Genomic DNA, 27,580 nt, shown 5'->3' with positions numbered 1-27,580 from the left:
TTGATAGTTTATTCCTGTTTGAGCAAGAGAAAGATGGGTTATGGTACTAATTAGTATGAAGAGGTCTGTTTTCTGAAAGTTTTTATTCTTTATGAAAACACTGCATCTACTTTATAAACATACCTTTCTATAATTTTAAAAAATTGAGAATATAAGAGAAAATAAGTTAACTGTAATACGATTATAGAAGGTTTTATCAGAAGTTTAACAGTTTTGAGATAACTCTCCAATTATATTTAAATTAATTTTCTTGGACTTTGTTTCAGTAACAGAAGCCAAAAATGATGTATGTTTACACTAATCTGTGTATAGTTGTAAAGAGGCTTGAAACACTTAATTATAAGGGCTGAATTATGGTGTCAGTCCTTGATTTATGGTTCTAATGTTAGTTAACTAATTAGAAATGTAAAATGTTCCAATTCATTTATATTTATCGTTCGTTAACTGGCTATCAAGAAGTGATGGGAACTTGAGACTTTTGAAGGAATTTATTTAGCCAGATTTCTTGGCAACTAGTTTTTCTTCCTTCTGAGAATATGTTAATTTCTTGCTAACATTATGTTAATATATGTGTAAGAACTTTAAACGTGTCAAGAACATAGTCTTGAAGATGCATTTTGATACCAAGCTTTCTTTGGAAAGGAGTAAAACATTTTGTAAACAAAAAATAGTACTCTGGGAACCAAATGTCGAGAGCTGTCATGCAGCAGGTTCTCATCCCCATTCTCTTTTTCCCAAAGCTTGAAAACCTGTTGTCCTTGTGAGATATTTGAGAAATTGTTAGAGTTTAAAATAAACATCTAAAATATAATTTATTTGTAACCACCTATCAGAAAGTTGCTACATTGTTATTTATTATAATTTAAAGAAAGTGTACTACTACTGTTTCTTTCCTTGGAATCTCTAAAGTTTTCTTTCCCAGCAGTATTTCTTGTTATAAAAATGAATTGAGAGGCCCAGAAGTTGGTTCTGATCGTTTTGGAGGATGTTAGGTGTTGCTAGGTAGGGCTTGGTGGCCGGAAGATGTCGCGCTGTATGGAAATATAGGGCCCCCCCTCCGGATAGCCAATAGCTTTTAGCTTATGACATAAGCAGACGGAAGTGACGTTGTAAACCCAGGCTCTATAAGGCCGCGCCGCTTATCAATAAGTGCCATTTGCCATCCACCACATTGGTGTCTGTGAGCTGATGGACCGCGCGGCCTGGGGTTGGCCGCCGTGCCGTTCCTGAACCAGGTCACCGTGCGCCTGTGAAGGCAACAAGTGGTGTTGAAACCCGGCTGACCACACCGGAGTGGTTAGAGACTCAATGGCCAAATTGAGAGAGAGATTGGCTCAAAGAAAAAGAGACAGGGAAGCCCAGCAAGGGTGGTTTGGATCATGGTTTAACCAATCACCGTGGCTAACCACCCTGATACCCATCTTGATAGGACCGATTGCAATGATTCTGGTGACATTGATCTTCGGACCCTGTATATTAAACAGGCTCATGTCCTTTGTCAAGAGCAGGCTAGAAAAGGTTAACATCATGTTTGTAGAACACCAACAACTGCTTTAAAAATGTACTTGGTCACTATTTCCCCCAGTTTTCCCCGGCTATCCCCAGGTATCCCAAGCTACACTCCGTTACCCCCAGTCACCCCCCAATTACCACTTGCCCAGTGTGCCTTATCTTTGTACTCTTTTTTTTTAGAAATATTTTTACTATTACTATGTTAGCCTGTTTAGTTAAGCATAGGGAGAGGGGAAATGTTGCTAGGTAGGGCTTGGTGGCCGGAAGATGTCGCGCTGTATGGAAATATAGGGCCCCCCCTCCGGATAGCCAATAGCTTTTAGCATATGACGTAAGCAGACGGAAGTGACGTTGTAAACCCAGGCTCTATAAGGCCGCGCTGCTTATCAATAAGTGCCATTTGCCATCCACCACATTGGTGTCTGTGAGCTGATGGACCGCGCGGCCTGGGGTTGGCCGCCATGCCGTTCCTGAACCAGGTCACCGCGCGCCTGTGAAGGCAACATTAGGCTTAAGAAATAATGCTTCTGTTAAACAGCAAGTTCAACCTTAGTCAGTAGTGCACCCTTACAGTCATGCAGGTCAGCCACCTGCGAGGCTGCATTAGTAAGAGTGTAGGCAGTAGGTCAAGGAGAGTGGGGTTTTTTTCCCCCCTATGTTTGGTGCCTAAGAAACTATCAGGCCTTCCAGATCCAATGTGGGGCTTCCCAAGTGCAAGGAACACCAACACACTTGAGCAGATCTAGCAGGGACTGCATGATGAGGGACCTGCAGGAGATGACAGATCAGTGGGGGCTGGCAGAGCTGGGAATTTTTCAGACTGCAGAATGGGTGGGTTTGAGGAGGGATCTTGTTGGCATCTTCAAATTCCTAGTAGGATGGTGTAGAGAAAATGGAGGTAAAGTCTACTTTGAGATTCATGGTGTTGGGATGAGAGGCAACTGGCACAAGCAGATTCAAGGAAATTTCTGTTTGGATATTGGGGAGGAAAAAAAACCCAAACAAACCATAAAGGTACTCAAACAATGAAACAGGGTCCAGAGAGATTTGGAAAATCTCCCAACGATGGAGATCTCATGTTGAGTGGTTGAAGCCTTGAGCAGCCTGGCCTGATGTCAAAGTTGACTCTGCTTTAAGGAGGCATTTAAAGCAGATAACCTCAAGAAGTCCATTCCAACCTAAATTATTCTGTCATTCTGAAGTCTCATTAACAGAATATCCCAAACAAATATTTAAGTGACTTCTTAAGCCTAGAAATTACTTCTAAACTAAAAAAATTGTGGGATGAAAAATTACTGAATGCAACTCAGTGGCATTTATTCTTCATGAACTAAGGTCTGATGGTCATGAAGATCTCTTCTTATTTAGAAAAGAAATCCACAAATGTATTCCTTTTCTATGTTTTACAGTGAGAAAATTGGCTTAGATTAATTATACACCCTCAATGATGCATGTTTTATTATTTGTACAGAATTTCCTAAATTTATAAACAGACTGCGACGTAGCTGCTTGTGGAAATAGTGAGTCTCGTTTCAGTGATCAGATATTGGATATATTTGATCTGCAGATTGTCCATCCTCAAGGCTCAAAAAGGATGGAAATATTCCAGGAACTCGTTCTTGATAGGTCCTTGGGTGTCATAGAAGACTGAGTGCAGGGTCTTCAGAAATGGCCAAGGAGAAAAATGTTATTTGTGACTCACTCAGAGGTGTAAGATCTGCTGTTTGAAATTTGTTGTGTAGGTAGGAACCGGTGGAGGGACTGTACACCTATGACTTTAAAGAAGAGGAGGACAGTGAGGCATTTCTGGAAGGAGTGTTTATGTTGTTGTAACTGAAATATGAAAATTGCAATAGTGCTGCATGCATATTGCTTTGACTGCCTTTATGGGTTGAGAAGGAGGTTTGCTACAAACAGAATGTCTGTTGGCTATTCGTAATCCTCTAGTCTCTAGTCAAGAATACTTCCTGTCTTTGTTAACGACCATAGTTATGGTCATTTGAAAACAAATAAAAACCCAACACGATAACCACATGACTTTTAACATGACCATTTCATGGTAATTTAAAAGCATAACCAGATTTGTATAAGGAGATGCTGAAAATAATCTGAAACTTGCAGCTATTTTTTGTAATATTTTTTCTTTCTTATGGCATAAATTGCTAAGCTGGTTCATTTGATGCAATCTCATTGCATCTACTCAATCAAATATGATGTTGTGGAGATGAATTTATATAGTTGATTTCTGAAAATCCCAAGTATTATCATTTGACTGAAAAGCACAGCTACATAAATATGCATAGACCTAACTCCTAGAGAAGTAATTTCTAATTTAGAGGCTTGTAAAACTGCCCTGCTTACTGCTGTGAAGCATAGACCCCAGAAGATACATGTGAGATGATATCTCACATTCTGGGTAATGCTGCATTTATTTCTTCTAAGTCAGCAGTTCCTGGAGCTGAAACAATATGCTTTCTGGTTAAATTTCCTATATTTATCCTTTTTATTAAATAGTGAATCTTCATAGATTTCCTGACATCCTAATGTTTATTACTATTTAACTGCTATGTATTCAGTTGTTAAAGATTTTTCAGGGCATGATCCTCTTTCTGTGTATAATGGGTTTTGTGTGTGGAATTAATTGGAAGTTTTATTGGGAAATAAGCTGATCTTTTGTGAAAACCTTGTCCCACTGAATTAAAGAAAACATATTCACTTGGAGTCAGAATTTAAGCTAGAATAAGGTCATTTGAGCAGGTTCTGATTTGTAATAAACAGATACAGTTTTCAGCATTGAAGGCAGATTGTGATTATGTATCATGGCCCTAAATCCTGATTTACACTTTTATACACTGAGTTGTATTTTTTCAAATTAAAAGTATCATTTGTCTTGTGCTTGTTGATTGCTCTTGGACAGTAAAAGAAATAGACTAATCATAAAGTTATAAAAACGTTTTGAAAATTAAAATGCTTCATTAATAAAAATTCTATATGGTTTTAAACAAGTGTGATTATTAGAAAAATTAATGCTTTTAACTTTTTAATTCCTATTTCATTATTTATTTTTAAAGCTCAAATGAGAATTATGCAGCTTACAGAGCGTTTTTAGACAATATACAATTATGAAACTTCTTTGCATGATTGCTACCACCATGTTGTTGATGTGCCTATAAGTGGGAGAAGGCAATTATTGCTTTTGCATTTGTTACTTTGAACTACAAAAGGAGAAAGGCAGGTCAGAGTATAATCTAGTTGTGACTCAAAACTCATAATATGACGTAAGATTGTACACTGATGGGGTAGAGTTGATGTGTTTCAGCTCTATTTTATATTTGGTACTAAGTTTGATATATCAGGTACACAAGTGTTTAGCAGTGATCATAATTATAGAATTAAAGTGTCTTTAATAGAACACAGTTTTTGAATTATTTTTTTCTAGTGGAATAAAGACATTTTGCTAAAGAGTAGGCTATTAGACAAGTTAAAGATTTTTTCAGACTGTCTTCCCTAAATACTCTCTTTTCAGTTAAATAATCCATCCCTTTTTCTTGATCTACAAACAAACAAAGAAAAGCTTGCAAGAGCCTTTAAAAAAAAAAGGCTTTTAAAAGATTGTGGTACAGAATGGGAATCAGAGCTATTTCACCTTTTTGTCTAAGTGTCGTTATCTAATAATGGTTTTCTTGCAGTGTTAATTTCTTTGATTTTTATTTTTTTTTCTTCCCATTTATTACTGTGGTAATCTAGTAGCATTTCTGCAGTGTAGTCTATTAAGAAAAATAATCAAAATGGAGGAATTAGTTAACAGAATATTCCAGTTTCTTTTAAGTCATAAATAACTTTCACTTTTCATAGGAATTTCCAGAATATCCAAGAAATTTTCAGAAGATTCAGGAAAGAATAATATTAATTCACTTCAGGATGATATATATATATAAAATATTTAGAGGTAAAGAGAAATATACACACATTGCACGCATTCTACAGTAGTGTTGATTTATGCTATGTGCTTCCCAAATACATACTTGGATCAGCTGTGTTGCTCTCACCAGTAGTCTTTTATAACTATAGCTTGTGAATAATAAAATACTATAAATATGTAATTATTTAAAATATTTATATATTGGAATTTTAGAGCTACCAGGTATTTTTGTAATATTGATCTTTCAGGAATTTATTTATGTGAAAGAGTAAAACCCCCATGAAGCTGCTAAATTAAGATACTTCAAAAATGCCGAAGGCCCCTGTGTGCTCACAACTTTCCCACTCATATTTTGTCTTTTAGAACAAAATTATTTTAGACCCAATGACTTTCAGCGAGGCCCGCTTCAGGCCGTCTCTTGAGGAAAGGCTGGAGAGCATCATCAGTGGAGCTGCGCTGATGGCAGACTCATCGTGCACACGTGATGACCGCCGGGAGCGAATCGTAGCAGAGTGCAACGCCGTGCGGCAGGCCCTGCAGGATCTGCTCAGCGAGTATATGAATAATGTAAGTTATACGCTCTTATTACTGGCTGCTTCTTCATTAGATGATTAAACCTTTCTGAAGCTGATGTTATGACTAACAAAAACAATAATGTGTCTTTATACCACGAGTAAAGGTAATGCTATTTGAATTATTTACCTTTGTAATGGTAATGCTATTTGAATTATTTACCTTTTTAATATATCAGAAACATTTGAAAGAAGTTTGGAACAATCAGAATTTCATCGGAATGTGTTTTTTTACCTGCAAAGGAAATCTGTGCTCCCCGTAGCTTCAGCATTGAAATTTGTTCTTATGTAATAAATAGCCAACAAATAGTCCCTTTGAGGTAAAATACTTTTTTATATGAAAACTAATGGCAAGCGCAATGTAAGTGGAAAATGGCCAAATAATTATTTTCTTAATGAAGGTGAATACAGTTAATTTTCAACAGGATTTCCACTGTGTGATGGTGGTTGTTGTGTTTATTAGGAAGTTACCTATAGAAACTCACATGAGGTGGTCTGTTTGCTGTGTGGGTTAAGCCACTGAAGGTCTTCACTTACTGTTGGAGCTATTAAATATTCAGTTGCCATGAAAATAGTGAGTTTAGCACTAGTGCTGTTCACACAAAGAAATCTATCTGTGGTATCTTCAATGTAGCTCTCAGTGTAGGGTTTCAAGAGGTGTTAAATTGTTCAATGTGTACTGAGCTGTAGTGCATAACCTTTGAGTAACTTATCCCAGAAAATGCACTCTGCCTAACATTATGTATTACACCACGTAAGTACTATCGCTGTGTACTTTGAAGGATATGTGAAAAAGTCCTAAGCAACATCAACAACCTTTTTTTAAAAAAAAAAAAACAAAAAACCCCCAAATGTTTGCAAACAGGTAGTTGCTGTTTCCTGTCATTGCTACCAGTGTACCAGGTAGCAGATTTTGATCCTATTTTGCAAGAATCATCAAAATAATGTTGAAGAGGCTGTTCAAGGATGAACCTTTAATGTTGTAACTTTCGTTGGTACTGTCGTAGCTCGTAGAGCGATACAGTGCAGTATCAATAGTGCAGATTCCAGTCCTTTAGTCATTTTATGGTAGTTCAGTTCAAAATTAACTGTGACATTTTTTAAGCTGTTATTCTATACACAATAGAGTCACCTCAAGGAATAGCTGTTTCTGTTGCAGAATATAAAAGCATGAATTATTTTCTTCTTAGTTTTTATGAAGTGATAGTTGAAAAGTTCTTGTACTGTGAATGAAAGCAAAGTCTATGCTGTTGTGTTATGGGTTAGAAATTATAAAGAAAGCATTAAATAACAGGTGATGAGACTGTGGTGGAAGAGGACTTGCTGGATTGCTTCCTACAGAATGCTGCTTTGTAAAACTATTACTGTTGGGTCTAATTTTTAAAGATCTTAAAAAAAAAAAAAAAAAAATGGATTGTATTTTCTTATTTTATTGTGGTGCCTCTTTTTAAGCACACAGGTTTTTGGTAATGATGTAATTTGCCCTTGGACCAGAAACATCCTTCTTTTATTTCTGACTACATTTACAGAGGAAGGAGAGTTTTAAATGTAGGCATTTATGACCAAACTGAAGGTGGCTAATATAGTTTCATCATTTTTACTTAAACACATAATGGTGTGAGCATCTGTTTTTGTGGTTATGGTGGTATGTTTTTTGAATTTGTCTTCCTCCTTTTTTCTTTTTTTTTTTTCTGTTTTAAGTAGTCCTAGCCGCAAAATTCCTATTTTTTTATATTATTATTTTCCTGCTTTATATTTGAATGCAATCAATTTAAGCAATTTTTACAGCTACTGTGTAAATATTGTAAGAATTAAAGTATACTGCAGTTACACAAAATGAAATATGCATCTGGCATGATAGAATTTGAGAATAATATTGTATTAAATGTTCTCTGTCAAGCTGATCTTAACAGATACCAGTCATAAGGTTCAGTTTATAGATTAAGACAGCTAGATTTTGGATTCTGTACATAAGTACAGACAGGTAAACTAGGGGTTGCAATTCAGTTGTTTAAAGATAGATGCCTAGTGCCATATTAAACAACTGGTTTACATAGTCCAGTGCTTATTTAAGCAAAGGCTCCTGAATCTGCTACTCAGAAATATTTGGATCTATCATGGGTCTTGAGTTGTATCTACTAGCCCCACTTCTGTGTCATGTACACACTAGGGAAGAAGAAATGGTGACACTCCTACCTTTATCAAATGATTTGAACCTCAGTTACTTAAGCTGCTGTTACAATTGATGGAGATCAGATCAATACTGCCAAGGGAACCTGAAGAGCCATTCTGATGACTGTGGTGCAGTCTAATGTGGGATAAGTAAAATAACTATAGACTCCTGACGATATTAATTAAATCCCCATTAACCAGGATAGAAGATTAGAAGCCTAGCTTGTTGGCAGCTCCTTTTTAGGCATCTGTCTAGAGACTGGATTTCACCCATTTATCTGCCCTGGGAGAATCTGCTTTAGCATTTAACCATTTGCTTGAAACTCAGGGATGGATTTTCTTGGGTTCACAGTAATGGTAAGCATAACTGTATTCATTATGAGAACAGATTTCGCTGGGAATTTTTTTTTTTTTTAAAGCTTGGATGGGTTTCAAAAGGGTAAAACTGAAAGGCATACACCAAACATGAACAGATATATGTCTGATCAAGAGTTGGCTAGAGTGTCAGAGCACATTAGCTTTGAGATGGTTTACTAAAGATGGACACCTTAAACATCTTCTGCCCACATAGCCTTAAGCCACTGCAATCCTTCTCTGGCTTTAAAGCTTGTGATGTTAATAGGACATTAATATGTTGAGTTTTTTACTGTTTGATGATATCTAGAAAATGATGAATCATTTTTTGGAAGATGATAGTTGATCAAATACACATACTGCTTTTGATGCTTGCCACGAGATAAAAAGAACTTAAAGTGAATTACATGTTTTGTGTCCATATATAAAGGATACAGGCAATGAAGTGCGGAGTATTGGCAATGCGCTGTACAGTCAGCATTAAGTCAATCCTTCTCCAGCTTAAAATTGTTTCCTTCAAGTTATCTACTTTGATTTGGGTTCAGAGGGGTGTTTTGTTTGTGAACAAGAACATTTCTGTTTTTGGTTGTTAAGTAGATTCTGTATTCCCTTTTACCTGTTGAATATTTACACTTCAAAATCCCATATAAGCTGGTTGTGGTTTATGTGGTTCTGTCTTATATTAAATTTTCATATAAGTAAAACATTGAGTGCAAAAGAGCATACTCAGAATGGAGACGTTCTTGAAGCTTCACCTGTCTTTTGCTTTCACACCAGTGGATGATATTGCAGGCATGAATTGGAAACAGGCAGGATTACAGGCAGCTGTATGAAATACAAGGTTCGCTATGCAATACTGCATACTTTCTAGCATTTCAAGTGACGAATGCTGAAGGCAAAGCAAAGGGAAAAAAGAGTTTTCCCAGATTTTGTGTGCAAGATAAAGAAGTAGCTTCTGTCTGAACAATGTAGGAACCTCTACCTTTTAGGCTGTATAAGTAAACTTCCTCCACATGCAGAACATCCCCCTGTGCCTACCTCTTTCACAGACAGTTCCCTAGTAGAGAGTTGTGTGTCTTATTTTCGGTGCTCCTGTGGAGATTAAGTACATCCCTCATATCTCCAGGTATATTCCCTGCACCTGTGATCTGTTTTATTGCTAAGTGCTTTACAAGAGTTTAGTGGATCAATATGCTCTGCTACATGAGAAGAGAAAATTTAACACACGTGACAATGTTGTTTCCCCCATTTTTTCATCCATTTTTTAAGGATCCATCACAGGCTAACAAGTAGGTAACAATATTCTAACAGTTACTTCTATGCCAGGGGTAAAATCTCTCTATGTATTATCCAGAGTTTTAATGAAGTAAAAGCTGTTTTGCACTTCAGAAGACTAGATAGATGCCACAGGTTGTCTTATAATTTGATGAGGAGGACATAAGACTGGCAAAACAAAACTTTGAGAAGTGAGGCATAGGCATATGAGTTTAAAAAAAATGCAAAATGTTGGCAACCAAAGAAAAATATGAAAAGGAATTCCTTAAAGAGATGGGCAGGGCAGATTTCAGCTTAGATGAGTGAAAACAGTGCTGGTTTTGCAGTTGTATTATATTCTGTTGTAAAGATTTTAGGAAAAGTGAAAGAAATTTGTTTGGAGGACTGAAAAGACATGGTTGGAGATGTGTGTTTTGGTTCCTCCTTCCTTCTCCTCAGATAAATGTTTGTTCCATTTCCAAAGTGTCAGGTAAGATTTCATTTTTATATTTTTTTTAAGCTATCTTCGCTAATATTCAGATGTTTTGGTCCCACTTCAGAGGTTATTTAAGCAGTTGTTGTATGAGGTTTTTGAATCATTATTGCTACAGGAAAATTAGCCCCATGGATCTCTACTAGTTCTATGAATAAATATGTATTTGTATAGTATGTCGCATTGACTGGAGTCTCATAGTACATAAGCCCTCTGCAAGAGGGCAATGAGATGTAAACTGTTTCATTATTGTTTCTATATCTAGTAGTACATATTACTTTCATTTGTGTTATTGTAAGTCTGTCAAAATATTTTCCCAGCATGGTATCTATTATTTCTATGGTGAACTCAGCTGAACTTTAAATTTTTTTATTTCTGGGAAGCAACGGCAGGAGGATTCTCAGTCAGCTGGGTCATATGACTTTTTTTTTTCAGTCTCTTACAGAAAATTGATAGGGGTTTTTTCATGTTCTTTTATGTATGTGGTAAATAAAATCATTTATCTAAGAATAAAATTACATTTCTAGACTTCTGTAGAGAAGAACTAAATGCAGCTCCACAAAAGCTCTTAATGCAATTGTTTTCCACTTGTCTAAATTAAAAATTTATGTAATGGATTTACTTTACTGGGATGCTTCATGATTTGTATTGCAGGCTGTTAAGGAGCAAAGATCCTAGAAACCTGGGAATTCCAGCTCTTAAACTCAGATTCCTGGATTAGAATTACACTGTCAAACTCATATAAACCAGTGCTGAGCACTTTTTATAGCAATCATCAGGGTGGTTTTGTGTTGATGTCTGATTAAGACAAGAAAGGAAGAAAATGATATCTTTAGAAAAATATGCTTAAACAAGGATGCTTCGAATTCCATCTGACATCATCAGTTTCAGTCCCAAGCAGAGAAAGACTGGATTTCTGGGTAGCGAGTGTATCAAAGAGAAATTTGGAAAGCTGGAGTCACTTGAATACTGGCTTGACATTGATTCAGGTCTGCATTTGAAAAGGCATTTCCCATCTGGTTCAAATACAAGGTTATCTTCTTAAACCATTGAGCTCAGTATTAAGCCAACCTTCATTCTCTTGCCTGCCTTTTCCTTTCACCCAATGCTCCTGCTCCCAGCCACCACCAACGTTTCAGAAGAGCTTGGGGTTTGTTTTTATTGTAATTGGCGTTTGGGACAGAGAACATTTCTATGTATCCAAGTGGAATGAACGATCCTTCATGAAGTCCTTCTATTATGACTGATGATCTAATGTTTAAATGTGAGGACCAGAGCACTGGAGGCTAGGCTTTTTTGTTTCGTTGATGCTTTACTAATATCACCAGAGAAGTAATGTTGCCTCATGTTTGCTCTTTGTTCTCTAAAGTTATCACCCATTCCTGATGTCTGTTCACTGTAGCTGAGATGCTATGGGCTCTAATTTCTGTCTCCTACAGAGAAGAAATTGTTATGTCTTGAAAATGCAAAATATAAGAAGAAGCAACAAGAAAGCACAAGTCTACATGCAATTTTCTTCACAAATATATCAGTAAAAAATTTGAATTGCTGAGAGCAAATTACAGTGCTGCAGTACATGAAAAAGAATTGTTCTTAATAGACAGCTGAAGTTATTGTGCTTGATGGGAGAATGAAAAACATGATAGTGAATGAAAATCTATAAACTCTCACGATATTGTCAGCGTCCATATTTAACAGCTCCATCTGAATTCATATTTTAAAAAAAGTAATAATTGGTGTGTATGTTTCAATTCTGATGCTGACTTGCAGAAAGGTCAGTCTGGGTGTCAGTGAGTAGTAAATTACAGTTATGAGACAGAGGGATGTCTTGTAGCTGTCCTGAGATGAGTAATCAGGGGTGAGTGACAAGAGATTGACTGCTGGGGCATTAGCATTGGCTGATTTAGGCGTGACTGGATCAGCAGGACAATTTTTCTGTTGGTACTGTTGCTGAATTCCTAGTTTTGTGAATATTTTTAGTGGACAATGGCTTGTTTAAAGCTTCCTACTGTATTTTAAGTTGGAGATGAGGTATTTTACTATTCACTTAGCTCTTTTAGAGGCTATATGTGCAGTTTTGTCTTTCCTAACTTGAAAGAAGTGAGTAGAAACACATTCGTTATTACTGGAGGAACAGGATGTGCTCCCAAGTGGGCAAATGTTTTATGATGTGTCACAATGTCACAGCATTGCTTCTCAGTCAGGTTAGGTTTCTTTTCATTTATGCGTCCTTCCTGAGTGCCTCAACTTCTCATGTCTGTACATAAATCACTGTCTAAGTATGCTACCTACAATGTAACTTGAGACACCTTTTAAGGAACCTTCTGTCTCTTCTTTTTTGATGAGATCATTGGAGCCTCATAGGGGATGCCCAGTATTTTTTGATACTTTTACAGACATGCTGCACTGCTTAAAATTGCACAAGTGAGTTTTAATTTATTAGTTCATGTCTGTATTTTCTGGTTTTGCAAGTCTATGTTCAGTTTGTTTTGTGTTTCCTGGCAGATCCAGACAACCATGCTGATGTTTTCCATCAGAAACAAATAGAAAAGCTCTGTGAGAAAGGGGGACTTTATGGCTTGGAAATGACAAATGTGCTAATAATTTGTCTTGACTCCAGGTTATGGTTGTTGCAAGTTTATGCATCCCTGTGGTGTTTCATCTGAGTAGTGTTTTATTTGGATGAGTAGATTTTTAAATTTATGAAATTAATATTTGTGGGAGTTTCTGTTTCTGAACCACAGTACTGATAGCTTTTCCCTGCTGGTGTCCACTGGCGAACATATTATAGGTGCCGCCTTTTTGCTCTTTATATTTAAAGGAAGACCATGATATGCCATGAGAAGTGTTATGTATGTCTTGTTAAAATGCAAAAATGTCACGTCAATAAATCACATAAAGGTTTTTGGAATCTAAGGCTGAATTGCTGTATTAGGTTGAGTGATGTTTCTGACAGGGTATTTCCCTCCAAATTAGCATGGACATTTTCTAGACTGCCAGTAAATCCAAGCAAGTGCCTGCATGTGAAGAATTACTTTTTCACTTTCTTTTATGTCTCTATATATTAATGAAGCCCAGTGATTGACCTGAAGGGTTGGGGAAAAAAAAGCTCTATATCATGTTACATCCCAGTGTCTCAATGAATTCTCTTTCTTACCACTTTATTGTTACTTTGTTATTAAGTAAAGTGCACTTTTACAGATCTGTTTAAATCTAGATAAACCCATTACTAGAAATTGTGCATTTAGTTTTTCCATAACTGAGGAGTGAAGGTGAACTTCCTTGGAATTGCAAACACTGCAGCAGGCTAATGCATGTAGACTTGTCCAATACTTTTTCCTGTTCAGACATCTTGGTAGATGGTGAGTCATGAAGCTAATAGGCTTTCCAATTTAACTTTCGAAATCGTATTAGGTGAAGGGTGCAGGGATACCAGGTATGTTATTCTGTTTATGTGGGTAAAAAACTCTGCAGACCTTAATGTCTCAGAATAGCTTCTGAATAATATTTTGTAGAGCAAACCACCTTAGGTAGATCTGGAAAGATATGAAGGTGCTCCTTCCAACTAGTTCCGTGTTTATCCTTTCTATTCCACTTCATATTCTTGCTGGTGATACTTTGGATGCTACGACTGGGATTATAATGTGAACCATTTGGTTCTCAGCTGCTGCTGCTATTTTCAGATTTTTCTGTATTTGAAATCCCACAACCTCTTTTCTTATTGGAAATCAGTAGAGGAGGCAAACAGAAAACAAGCCAGGGTCTGGTATGTTTTTTTCAGCAAGAGTACCCTCTCTCCACAGGAATCGATGTTTAAAAAGTAATGTATTGTATGGCATTCTAAAATAACCTCTTCTTATTTGGGTAATAGTATATGAATGCATTGCCCCAAAAGGTCATGTAAGGTCATGTAATGTCTGTCGCTAGATACTTTGAAAGAGTAGGTAAGAGAATGGTAAAAGTACATCTGATTGTTTTGCAAAAGGGAGTTAAACTAAGTAACAATATATATATATATAAATACAATTTTTATGATTTAAAATCTGTTGCACACATGTAGAACTGTTCAAGAGCAGAATGGTACACCTTTTCAAAGGCATTCTCACTTTTTGTTTTTTCTCTGAAACACCTTTTTGAAGGCAAATTTTGTTTAACACAACATCTTTGGTTGTAGTGGTCACTAACATAAAATGGAAAAGAACTTCTGCTTTGCTTCTCAAAATTCTGTGAATTGAAAAGAAAAAAAATAATATTCTGAAAACCATCCAAAATAGACAAATATAAAAAGCTTGTGGTTTTTTAAAAATGTATGTCGGTATTATGGGTAGGCTCATAAAATATTTAGGAGACCTGTGAGAAATTAAGTACGAGGAAAATGATGCTAGAAGAAGATTAATGAAAGATGTCAATAGAATTTTGACACACAGTTTTGTTCACACATATGGAATATCAAAGTACTTTCTGTTATCTTGTCTAGGTTCTACTACACTTTTACCTTTTCTATAATGTCTGATTTTTCAGGAAGTATTAAAGATAAATCTTAGGCATTCATTCTCAGCTGCTATGAAACAGTTTTTAAGAAAGGTTGAAAACAATATACTATCAGAAATTAATGATACCTGTGTAGAGTACTAAATGTCACTTTGTTTATAATGGCGATAAATTGTCATGTAACCTAAGTTTGGGGAACTTTTAAAATACAGAATGACAAGATTTAAAACTAAAGCAGAACCAATTGTCTTAACAGCTGTGTTTTTGTTGTTGGTGGTGTTTTTAATGTTCTTCATCCTTTTCTGCTTATCAGGCCCCAATACGTCCTATACACATTTAAAATTAAGAGCCTGTTAAGTTGTGGTGGAATTTAGGCACAAGGTTTAACGTTTTGCCCAAGATTATTATATTGACAGTCCTGTTTTCTTGGAGTCATGAGGGCTGAAACTTTCAAACCACCAGTTCAGCCAGAGGTATTGTATCTTCCACAGGGCTCCTGACATAATTTTCAGTCCAAATAAGAATATAGAACTTAATCCAGCATTAGCCAACTCAACTTTTAAGAATTATTTTTAAATAATGATGATTTTCTTGGTGTCTCGTATAATCTTTTTTAATCATTAATATTTCTAACCTAAATTTCTATCAGATCTTTTTTTTCCTCTGGATTTACCACTTTTTTCCCTGTCTTTGCCTTCAGAAATGCTGAATGCCTAACTAGGAAACACTATTTTTTCCACATATAAATTCAAATGTTCCATTGTCATAAAAACGTAAATATACAGGAGAATTCTATAAATTATATTTACACATTTCTTTGCTATTTATTTTAGTAGGAAGGAGTGGCTAGAGGTTAAGGCACAAGCCTGGAAGTGAAGTGATTTGCCCTTTATCACTGATTTTCTAGGTACATATAGTGCTTAGTCTTCCCGGACCTCTGTTTCTCCAACATAAAAATCGAGCTGATGTCAGTCTTAATTCATTACATTTTGTCTTGCCATTTCCACGTTAAAATATTCTGTAATTATACTGCAGTATTTGTGTAATAGTAGTTTTTGATTGTTGGAGAGTGTGCATAATGTCTATCTGTTCAATGATATAGATTTCTTCTCAATTTAATTCCTTCCTCGTTAAAGACTACCTGAATCCCCTCAGTACTTGTACTGATTTTTTTGCTGTAACTGGGCAAATAGTGAATTGCTTTGCTTTGCCTATGGAACTGAAAACTGGGGGAAGAATGACATGGGGCGGAATGAAGTGGATGCAACAGTCATGGGGAAGGTTAGGTGAGATTTCATTTTTGTGATTTGTTTGTTTGTTTCTGACCAACAACCCAAGCTGCTTTCCTATAAAATATGATCTTAATTTCCTACATGCCATAGTTTGGAATAAATGATTTACTAAGTGGACCTCAAGTTCATCAATACTTTCCCTCCAGAAAACTTGCTTTTTTGACAAATATGTTTATTATCCCTTTTTGTTATACCTCATATACGTATGTATGCATACAAAGCGTCTTTTTATACCTTACCAGAGTATGTGCTCATTTTAAACAGTACAATCAGACAAAAAAAAAAAGTTAATAAAAAACAAACCAAGACAAACTAAAACAAGATCCCAAAAAACCATTACATTTTCTTCCAGTGATTTTCATGTTTTAGCACATTTTATTTCACATTAATTAGTTTTGTTTTTTCTAAAATGTGTTCTTAGAGAAGTACTGACATCTGCATCAGTGCCTTTAATATGCTGGAAAGCATTGCCGTAATGTTTGTGAGGCTTAGGCTATCTGACAATAATGTTGATAAAGTTATTTCTTTACCTGTAGAAAAGTACTTTAGCAATCTTGTGTATATAGTGTGATTCATAACTTCTGTAATTTTTTCTTTATATTGAAGTTAGCAGTTATGGGTCATTAATCTGTTGTTTTTCCATGTCTGCAAGTCAATATCAGTATGAGAGAAGATTTTAATGCATTTTATATTATAGTAATAGCAATATGATTATTAGCTCTGTGTATACCTGTTGTTGGTATATGGATGTTACTTTTAATATTTGCACAGTCCAGATTAACAGTTTTGTATTGTATTCTTTTGGATGCAAAGAATAATATTCCCAATGCATATAGAATTATTGGGAGTGCATCAAAGTAAAATAAGCATGGACCTACTGAAATTAGGGAGCTTTCAGAAAACCACATAAAAAATCTGTGCCTCTTGGAGGCTACATAACGTTTTCTGTTCACTTAAGGTTGGGTTTTGTAATTTTGGGGTTTTTTTTGTTGGTGTGCGTAATGTGCCCAGATTCTGGTAATCATGTGGAAAACCTGAAGGCAACAATGGAAAAATAAAGAGTAAATTAGCTGTGCAGACTCAGGTCTCTGAGCTACCTGGACTAGTTGAAGATGCCCCTGCCTGTGGCAGGGGACTTGGAGTAGATGGCTTTTAAAGGTCCCTTCTAACCCAAACTTTTCTATGATTCACTAAAAGCTGGTAGGAGGTCACATTGAAATAGGGCAGGGATAGAAGATGTGAAGTGAAATTTGTCCCATTTAGTTCATTAAAGCATCATTTTGATAGTCAAGGATACACTTTACCACAGGTAAAGGTCAAAACTCTTTTAATTAGTAATATCATTACGGTATTTTCACTTCTATTAGCAAGCAAAACCACAAAATTATAGTAATGTATGTAAACCTGCAGTTCATGTATCCTGCATTGGTTTGAATTATTAGTTTTGTGGTTATATAAGGTTTTTTTACAAATGAGAACAAGGCACTGCAAGTTAGTGAGGGAAGGGTTCAATATAATTTAAAGAATTATCACCTGAAATAAGTGTTAAATGTCCAGAAGAGGGCTCACTTGCACACCATAAGTGTTTTGTGCATCACTAAAGATCTGCATGCCGATTTAGTATAGCTGTAATCAAAAAACCAGTAATAATATAAAAAAATGAAGGGGCTACCTTGTTCGTAGTTATCTGTAAAAAAAAAAAAAAAAAAAAAAAAAAAGATTTTTAGGATTTGTAGGATCTTTAGAAAAAAGTAGATTCAAAAAGTTATTTTGGGGAAAAATATATTTGAATCAAATTAATGTTAAATCATGAAGAATGAAATAGAACTGGGGTGGTAAAGTTTTACTTGCATTTTTAAAAGGCATTGATAATTTGATTTCACTAAGGATTTGGCAGGCAAGAGGTAAAAGCCCCTCCTGCCCTTTTGAGATTAGTTCAGATGTATATGATGCAGAGCTCAAGAATATATGCATTGTAATACAAGCTAATTTCCAAGTTGCTTTCTACAACAGTCAAATGTCTGATAATGTGAAATGAGATATGTCCATGTTTAATGAATTTTGATATTTGACCTGAAAAATTACTTTATGACTTCCAAGATGCTGTAGAAATGCAAGGACATCATGTCTTGTGACACAGTAATAGCCTGACATTGGGAGCACATGCAGATTCTTTTTGTATTTTTACATGAGAAATGAAAGAGAGAAAAAGCTTCTCTACTGTAATCAGTTCCCTGAAACTTCTTTGGTGAAACAGTAGGTGTGAAAGAGGATTGTTTCATTTCTTTTAAGACAACTGAGCTGAAGGAATAAGTAATTTTCCTTTTGGTTTGGATCCTTTTTGGAATTTGAAGTATTGATCCCATATTCATAACATTTAATAGCATTTGGAAACTTTGTTAGAACCCTTCCTTTTAACAGATATTGCAACTGTTCGAAATATCTTCACATGCATTTGGTTTCAACAAAGTGAAATGAAACAGTTTGTAAAGTTGTTTTATTGTCGATAAAGCTGTAAACTTGTCTGCTTCATAAAGTAAGCTATGATTAAGTTTAAGGTAACATGTTAACCACATATTTTCACAATACGTATGCTATGTAGGGGGTTTGTATGTTTGTCAGATTGATGGATTTCCACCTTGACCAATTCTTTCATTAAGCAATTTTTGAAAAAGGAAAAAACCAAAGGAACACTAGAAGGATGGCAACCCTGATAGAGGCATTATAATTTTATTATGCATTAACATTGCAATTAAATTTATACATGTCTGTGTAAAATCAGAGATCCTCAAAAGATAATTCTGTAGCTTTAAGCAGGCAATGACTGAGCTCTTTCTGTCAGGATCTAAAATACCTTGGGCTGTGATGTGTAGTAATGTAGTTACTATAAGCCTGTCAAATGCATTGCCAGATAGTATTTGAATCCTGGGATCAGGTAAATTAGATTTTAATTGGGTTTTAAGAGTAAGTGGAATAAGTAGATAAGGTAAAATTAACCAGACATATTGATGTAATGAAACCTTTGGTTCTCTTATAAGCTATTGTATTACACACCATACAATCTCTTGTTGAAAAGAGATGTCATGGTAGAGTAGAAAGAGATCAACAGTGATGGGTAAGGCAAATGGTGGTACCTAATGGAATCACATAAACATAATAACATAACCACATTATCTGGAGCACCATAAACCCAAGAAACTGGAGAAAACTGCAGTAGTTTTATTTTGTTACAGCATTTTGAAGGGGAAGAAAACAAATAAAAAGCCCAAAGCAAGTTTTTCTAAGCTGGTGGGACCGTTCACCGGGGAATTTACTGAGGCTATTGAATCGTGGGCTTTTTGATTCCTTATAGAGCAGAGGCTGCTGCAATGTGAAATGGCTAGAACATTTGCTTGTGTGTGTAATTTTTTTTTTTTTTCTGTTAACTACCTTGTGATGGTTTTGCCTAATGGACTTACTGGTTGCATGACCTTTTTTTCTGGTAACTTCCTTTTGTCTTCCATATAGGCACATTCAGATGATTAAAAAAAAAAAAAAAAAGTTATAAAATTCAATCACTTGAACTCATTTGTTATTCCATTATTTTATCTTTAAACACATTTTTTTATAATTTAAAACTGAGCAATGTCTATAGACTAAAGGCCCTTCAACGCAAACTTTACTGTGAATAATTTATTACATCAGTAAAACAGGTCTGCATCAGGAGTAAGATTCTGTAATAGCAAGTTCTAATTTTTTAAAGATTTTCTACTTAGTAGAAAATATTAAAAGAAGAAAAAGAGTAGGGAAGTAGTAGGAGGATTTTGATGTCAGTCATTAAATCCATTAGATCTTTACAAAATTATGCCTTATCCTTCTGACTGTGTAGGTGAGCATAAACCCTTGTGCCTCATGCAGTACTTCTAATTTCTGCCTATAGGATGAGGACCATAAAGCCAAATCCCATGGATGTCAGTGAGGAATCATTTACTGTTACACAAATGCATAAGAAATTCAGTTGGGAATATAAGAAGCCTGACTTTCAGTATATCGATATAGTATATCCCCAGGAAAGGCAGTAGGGCTAACGATCAAGATTTAGAAATTCAGTTATGTACATGGTTAGATTTGGGTCTTAGGTTTTATGGGAGCTCGTTCATCCTGATGTGTTTCGTGTGAATAGCCATCACGCGAATGATCCACATGTTCAACTGTAAGCATTTTGTCAGAGTGAATTTAAATTAGTTATGAAATCAGATGTTTAAAAACTACAAAGCATAAAGAAGTTAATATTTTGAAATTTCATATCATGGTTTAACTAATGAAATACATTTTGAAGCAGAAATACAGAGGCTTTTTTCTTTTTTCTTTTTTTTTCCTCTTTTTTCTTTTTTCTTTTTTTTCTTTTCTTTTTTCTTTTTTTCCTTTTTTCTTTTTCCTTTTTTTTTTCTTTTCTTTTTTTTTTTTTGGGGGGGGTTTCAGAAGCTATCGAGGAATGTTGTTTAAAGAAATGTGCCTTCACCTTTGATGAACATAGATTTTTATTTCCCTCCTCAAACATTTTTTCCTCTCCTTTCAATATAAGTAAATAAATGATTGAATAAAGAAAATTATGCCTGATTGGGAGCCTGTAAGACTAGACTTCCAAAGTAGATCTACATCTAACCATTTGTATGTAGGAAACAATAAAACTTGATGGCTCATTAGCTTGGAATGACCCGACTGTGTTTTATGCATAGGGGTCATTTCTTTACTAATGAGCCACTAAGCCAGATGGCTAGCCTCACAGCAGTCTAACTGCATTACTGTGATTTAGAGTTTTAGGCAAATAGCTTTTTTTTTAATTCTTCCCCCCACCCACCCCCCCGCCCCCAGACAGGATCTAGAGGGACAGTTTTTCTAGAACTGTGGAAAACAAAGCATTTGCCTTAAAAGATAAATGGCTAAGATGACTCTGTACTTCTCAGGGGTTTATATCAATTTGGAGTATTTCTTACGGTTTGTAGTGATGAAAGTCTCTTAGATACTATGGTCCCTGGAAACTTTTTAGTGGAAAGTTATTTTGACTATCTTATCTATATTGGATTTTGTTTCAATAGATAATTAATCAAACCCATTCTTATTGCCTTGTATCTGAGTTCATATCAAAATACGTGTGAAATGCAAAAGAAGAATGATTCTGCACAGGTTAACAGTGCAAGAATAATATCTGCTTTTTAATATGCATTGTCTTAGAGAATTTTTGCTTGTCTTCATGGCTAATGTATCAGGTGATTGGGATGAGGAATGGTTGCTTGTTTGGGCCTGGATTCATATTGCTCAAGAAACAATTCAGGCACCTTATGTGAGGAGCCAGGTCATTGTGGATCTCGCAAAGTCAACTGAAAGAGATTGATACCCTCAAAGCATGCTGTATTTTAAGTGACCCGGTTTATTTTCTGGGAGTGTTTTTCTCACACCATTGACTAAATCATACACAACATAAGTTTGGAATTTACACAAAAAGCTATGTAGAGAGCAGCCCTAAAGAGAAGAGTACTTAAAGGAGGGCAGTTTATGAAAGCCAACATCAGCAACGTGGTTTTGAAAGTGTTTCAAACACATTGTGCAAATGACCACCCATGGTCCTTTCAGGAGTTCCACATTTGCATGAAATTTGAATATAGCAAATTATCTGTTACTCTGAATAACTTTGTATGATGATTTGCTCGTATCTTATGGGAGTTTGTTACAGTGATGTTAGGTAATTGTATATAGATTCTTAGCGCTGAAAATTGGTCTTATCTTCAAAGGAGGTGGCTATGTTTAGGGGGAATAAGAACATAAAATGGCTCAGACTAAAGCTTTATCTGGCCCTAGTATCTTATTTCTGATAATAGTCATGGGGATTACTAAAGAAGAGTATAAAAACCTGACAAACATATTGCGATACTTCTTTGCAAAATTTATTATCTTAGCCTCCAGCAATTTGTGGTTCAGGGAGTTCCTGAACCAAAGGTGATATTTACTGTTTAAAAATGAATAATCTAGGATCCTTACTTAAACAGCCTGTGGAGCATTAAGATTTTAAGGGATTTACACTGGTCTCTAGAATAGCTGTTTTCCATCATTTCGACACCCCTGCCTTTTTTATTTAACCCCTTTTTTCCCCCTCTTGAGTTTTGCAAAGTGTTTAGTCCAAGATGAATTAGGAAGGGGAGAAATTGAATTAGGAAGTAAAGGAGAGATGTGAAAGCTATTCGACTTTGGTAAAATATTTTTGAAAGACATTTTGTATGTATATACATTTTGTAGATATGATCAACTTTAGCCTGCAGTCACTACATTTTGAATACTGAAACAAAACTGAACACGCTGCATCATGTCTTCTAAATATATCAAGCCTAACACATTGAGGTTTGCTGGCTTGATTTCCACCCACTACTGTTTTCCTGCTATACCTGCCTATTACTAGCTCCAGTAACTTCCAAAGTAGTGTGACTTCCTACTGTGGGAAATCTGCCTAAAATTAGCTGTGAAGATATGGCGCGGGAGATGGTCTGGAGCACTGTGATCTTACCGTGTGCTTCTTGAACCTGATTTAAAAAAACAAAACAAACAAACAAAAAAAAACCAGGTAGCCTGGTACAGCTCTTCAGGGTAGCTGCGTTGTGTGAGCAAAATGAAGACATGGCCAATGTGCTTTTCGTTGTCAGAAAATATTATAAAACATTTAGTAAAGCTTTACTTCAGTAAAAGGGTTTTCCTCTAAGCAGGCAAAGTCAGAACCAGGGCCAAAACTGCACAAGACAACTTTCTTCAGAGAGGAGGAATAAAACCAATGTCAAAACATGAAAAAATAAAATATTTTTAGGTGTGAATGTGCAAGAAAATCTTAAAACTGTTGTGATTTGCCAATGCTCATAAGTCTTCCATCTACAAGATCTCAGACAGGGGTCCTCAAACTTTTTAACCAGGGGGCCGGCGCGCAGATGCAGTGGCAGGCAGTCATCTGCGGCTGCTTGGTTTCCCCCCCCAACCCCCGGCCAGGGGGGTGGGGGTGTGTCTGTAAATACCGGGGGCCAGATTGAGGACCCTGGAGGGCCATATCCAGCCCGCGGGCCGTAGTTTGAGGACCCCTGATCTAAGACATGGGTCATTTTCTAATGGATATACTAATCACAGTGAAAAAAGAAGAGGTATTTTTTCTATTTTATCCTCATTTCAGCTCATATTTCTACGAGTTCACATTTTACGATGTGTTTTGTGTGTGTGTGTGTGTAGCTCACCTTTTTAGCTTCTGTATCTCTTAACTAAAGACAAATGAAGTCTTGTACTAAATATTAAGTGTTAAGACGAAATTTGTATTCAAGCCCATCATTGCTTTTAAGATATTTTTTTGTGAGGATGAAACTTTATCTGTTAGAAAGTAGAATGTGAATCTGGTCTCCAAGTCATATCTTAATCTCTAGTCTGGGAAATGTAAGTGTGTTGTGGGTTTTTTTTCCCTCTTTATTTGGTGTTGCCAGACTAACACAATGACAATTGTCATTGACTATTTTTTTTGTCAAACCATATAATTAGATGACTATGAAAACCAAAAAGCATTCCATTCACTGAAGAGTGGTTACACTTTTATGCCATGTAAGCAAAATTGTAATAACAAAAAGACAGTGTGTCATATGCTGCGTACACTTTTATTTGTTAATAACAAATCTAAAATGATAAATACTTTTCCTTCTGTAAAATTTTACTGAATCTCTTGAGAATTCAGTAGCACTGTAAATGTAATCTGCAGTTCTTTACAATTATAGTTTAAATAGACTGAGTCTAAAGGGAGTCTGCCTATTTGATTTCCAAATTTGCATCACTTAAAATCCAATCGGACCAACTGTTCAGATTTTTATTAGATATGGAATACACAAATGGGTTCAAGGCCACACTATGTATAGCAAATACATACCTTGTTTTACAGCATGGATTATCTAAATTGTTACTTAGCATGTAGTTTGACCTTCAGCCCACAAAGACTGCTTAGCAACTTCTTCAGTTTGCTATATTAAATCCTTTGATTTTCACTAACTGGTGTTTTATAGGCCAGCAGATTGCATTTGATTTTGTGAAATTGCTGTAACATATTGAGTTTAATGGATTTATGGAGGAATGTAAAACAAAAATAATACAGCAGGCGCTCAGAATTTTAGAACACAAGTGCATTAGGCTTGCAGATGGCCGATACGGATAGTGACATTGAATAATTTAGTGTGGAAGGTAATCTGGTTTTGACAGAATACATTAACATTTCACCAACGCATACAGGTGTTTGGGTAGTAGTGATCTGCATGCTGTGATCTAAGGCAGACCAGAGTGAGTCTGTGAAGCGCAGCATTATAATCTCCTTGACTATGCTTGACAAAGGAGAATCTGTTCAAAACCTGCTAAAATAGATTTAGAAGACCCTCAGTACTGCAGTTGCTAACATAATTTCTCACTGTCTGGTGTCATTTTTGAATTTTGATCATGGGAGAAAAATAGAAATATTTAATACTTTGATTGTAATTCTTTGTCATTACAGAGTGGATCTAAGAAAACAAGGAGAAGAAAACATAGCAATTAAGATACACAATTTCTCTTCTGTTCATGTGTCTTATGTCAAAACATGGCCTCTACTTTTTCCATCCAAATTCATGATGAGACACTACAATATTTTTGCCATGGCAACATCTTTAAAATATGGTAGGCAATTATAATCTTTGCAGGTGAGAATGAGTGAGGAGCAATCAGACTAATAACCTGTGACTGGCGTTCAGCTCAGCTGGGAGGAGCTCTTTGGGTTGCATTTCCTTGGCTGTGCATGCATTCCAGTAACGAGTTGTGTCCTATCTTTGGAGTAGTCTCTCCCTGTCATGCACAGGCAAACACATGCACAGTCACAGACCATGCTGGTTTCTTTTACTTCAGCCTGAAGTCAGTTTAGCATCACTATTATTTTTGTTAATTGTCTGGAAGAAAGTAACCAGTTCACCCCAACTCTTCAGTGAAACACATTTCTTTATAATCCTTATTATTGAGAGAGGTGACAAATAGGAATACTGTAAGGACTCTTCATGATGACATTCGATAATGAGTATATAATTCAAATTATGTACATCATCTTTATCACATTTCAGCCTTAAAGATATATTTTCAAGCAAATCCTGAATAATTTTTGCCTTGGCAGAAAAGAACCTGCTAATTTGAATATTGGGGAAGTTAAGGCACAAATGGGTTCCACTGTCAATGAGTAAATGGTAACTTTTTGGTGCCAGGCTGCAGTGCTTGAGAGCATCATCTCTTCCAAGCCATGAATGTGTCTCTGTCTGTGCTGTGTGATCAGCAACAGAGCTGAATTTCCAGCTTTCAGCAGAAAGAAGGCACGGGGAGGTTGCTGAAGGACACATTAAGGTTGGATTTCAGATGGGGCTTTGTGTAGTTGAGGTCATTTTCTTGACCACTCAGGCACTGCTTGAGTCCCTGGGTGATTGTCATTATTGAACCCAAATAATTTGATGAAGGAAAGGGAGGGAGCTTTAAGCAATGGATAGTGTAGGGGTTAAATTGAGTTAAACTTGCTGTTTTCTGCAGCTTTTGCCTTGCCTATTCAAAAAGGAAATAGCTGTCAGATTTCCTGAAAGAAACTACCACTAGTTAGAGCCAAATACTGAGAATTATGTTGAACAGTTGAAGTTTTTCAATATCCTAAGAAATGGAAAACTAGGGGATATAAGGGGAAGAAACCTTAATACAGTTAGCACTCACTATCTCTATAAAATAAACCGTAAGTACTATGAATGCCAAGAATAGCCTCACCATTATATTGATTTTTTAATGTTGTTCCTGACTTTAGTATTGCAGTGCAGTGACATTTCATTACACCCTTTGGAACTATAATAACTGAAGTGCAACACCAGCTGATGGAAATGAAATTAAATCTATCTTCAGTAATAAAGAAGTGACGTCCACAAAATATAGAATACAAACAAGTTTTCTAGTTTTAAAATGTTCAATTGCAACAATCTATAATTAAAAAATAAGTATTTGTATGTAGCCATCCTTCTTGTATATCAGCTAACGATCAGATAACTGAATTTCTCTTTGATTCTTAATGAAAAGTTCATAAAATAAATGCATCTCCAACCACACAGTTGTGAAATTTGTATTCTACAAAGTGTTTAACAAAGTTCCTTAAATACCTTCACATTTGTGGTGACAGACATACAAAAAAAATCCCAACCTTTTGTTGGGAAAATATCATCCTGTTTATGTCAGTCACTGAGTGATATTAAGTTTGTTTAACAAATAAAACCAACCCCTGACCTAAAAAGAAATATACTGGCTATATATTTTGCAGTCATAGGGTTGAAATGTTACTGCCTGCACAAATATCAAAACACCAAGAGCAATTCAGTACTTAGAGCGTTCATAATTTGTGTGTTGTCCTTGCATATGTTGTCTTGGCTTTTCCAGGTTCTATTTCAGTATTTGGAAGTGCCTTTTATACCCTGTTACTATATGAGCAGATAGTAGGATCATGTTTTCAGATCCCCATGCACATTTTGGCTTGCATAGGAGGTGCAAGCATGAGAATGGGTGAAGGATAACTTGAAAAGAGGTTTGAAGCCAGAAAGATGGGGAAATATACAGAAAAATAACAAATACATTTTAAATGGAGAAAAGTATTAATTAACATTAACAAGGGCTGGAAATTTGGCCCAAGAAAAATTTTGTTAATAACATGAAGGATTTACATTACCTGTGGAGCTGGTTAGCAACAAGGCCTTTTAAGAGGAATATAATTTTTTCATTGTCTTGAGGATATTAATTTTTTAGATGATGAACTTAAAAATAATTAAAAAACCAAGCCCAAATCAACCCTACAAACCAAAAAATGAACAACTCTCCCTGCATTTAGTTTACAGCCGTTCTCCTAGGTCAGAGAGCTTGTTCTCTTGTCAGGGAGCACTATTTCCCCACTGTAACTGTTACGACTGTGGAACGTACAGATAATAGGGGGCTGCGAAAGAAGTATGACAACTTTTTAAAGCTCAAACTTAAGGCAGCAGATTGACATTAACATACATCCTGATATATATATATCAGGGTCTGGACAGACAAGGAATGGGCAGACACAGAGGTACTAGATTAAGCCTCTGGAAGTATTAGGCTTAAGTGCCTTACTTGCCCAGGCTTTTAAGATGTGCTTTATTAAAAGGCTGAAAAAAGCTCCCGTGTTAACGTGTTATACAGTGCCCCAACACTGCCAATCCAAAGTAAATCTCCAAGGCATGGCAATGAGATCCATGACCTGGAGGCATTTCTTGATTATTTTTTTTTGTTTGTTTTCTTAACGAAAGTAAAAATTACTGTCTTTGCTTGAATTCCTCATCACTCTTCTTTAAATGCAGTATTTACCCATGGTTAGCAGCCTGACCTTCCAGGTCACCAACGTGGGGAGGAAAACCCCTTGGTTTCCTTATTCACCTAGCATTCAGATAAAAGGTCAAAGAAGTTTATTCTTTGG

The 27,580-nt window shown here is 35.8% G+C and overlaps 1 protein-coding gene across 2 annotated transcripts in view; it reads left to right on the top strand.

The window, feature by feature from the left end:
• CTNNA2 (catenin alpha 2) overlaps positions 1–27,580 on the top strand; it is a 515,269-nt gene that overhangs the window by 151,218 nt on the left and 336,471 nt on the right. For both annotated transcript variants that reach the window (XM_056359915.1, XM_056359905.1), the window contains exon 7: positions 5,798–6,001. In XM_056359915.1, the coding sequence (XP_056215890.1) occupies positions 5,798–6,001 (204 nt within the window). The remainder of the gene's footprint in view (positions 1–5,797; positions 6,002–27,580) is intronic.

This window comes from Falco biarmicus, chromosome 1 (genome assembly GCF_023638135.1).
Source record: "Falco biarmicus isolate bFalBia1 chromosome 1, bFalBia1.pri, whole genome shotgun sequence".
NCBI classification, from domain to species: domain Eukaryota; kingdom Metazoa; phylum Chordata; class Aves; order Falconiformes; family Falconidae; genus Falco; species Falco biarmicus.
The sequence above is the reverse complement of the archived record's forward strand: the minus strand, read 5'-3'. Positions and strand labels throughout refer to the sequence as shown.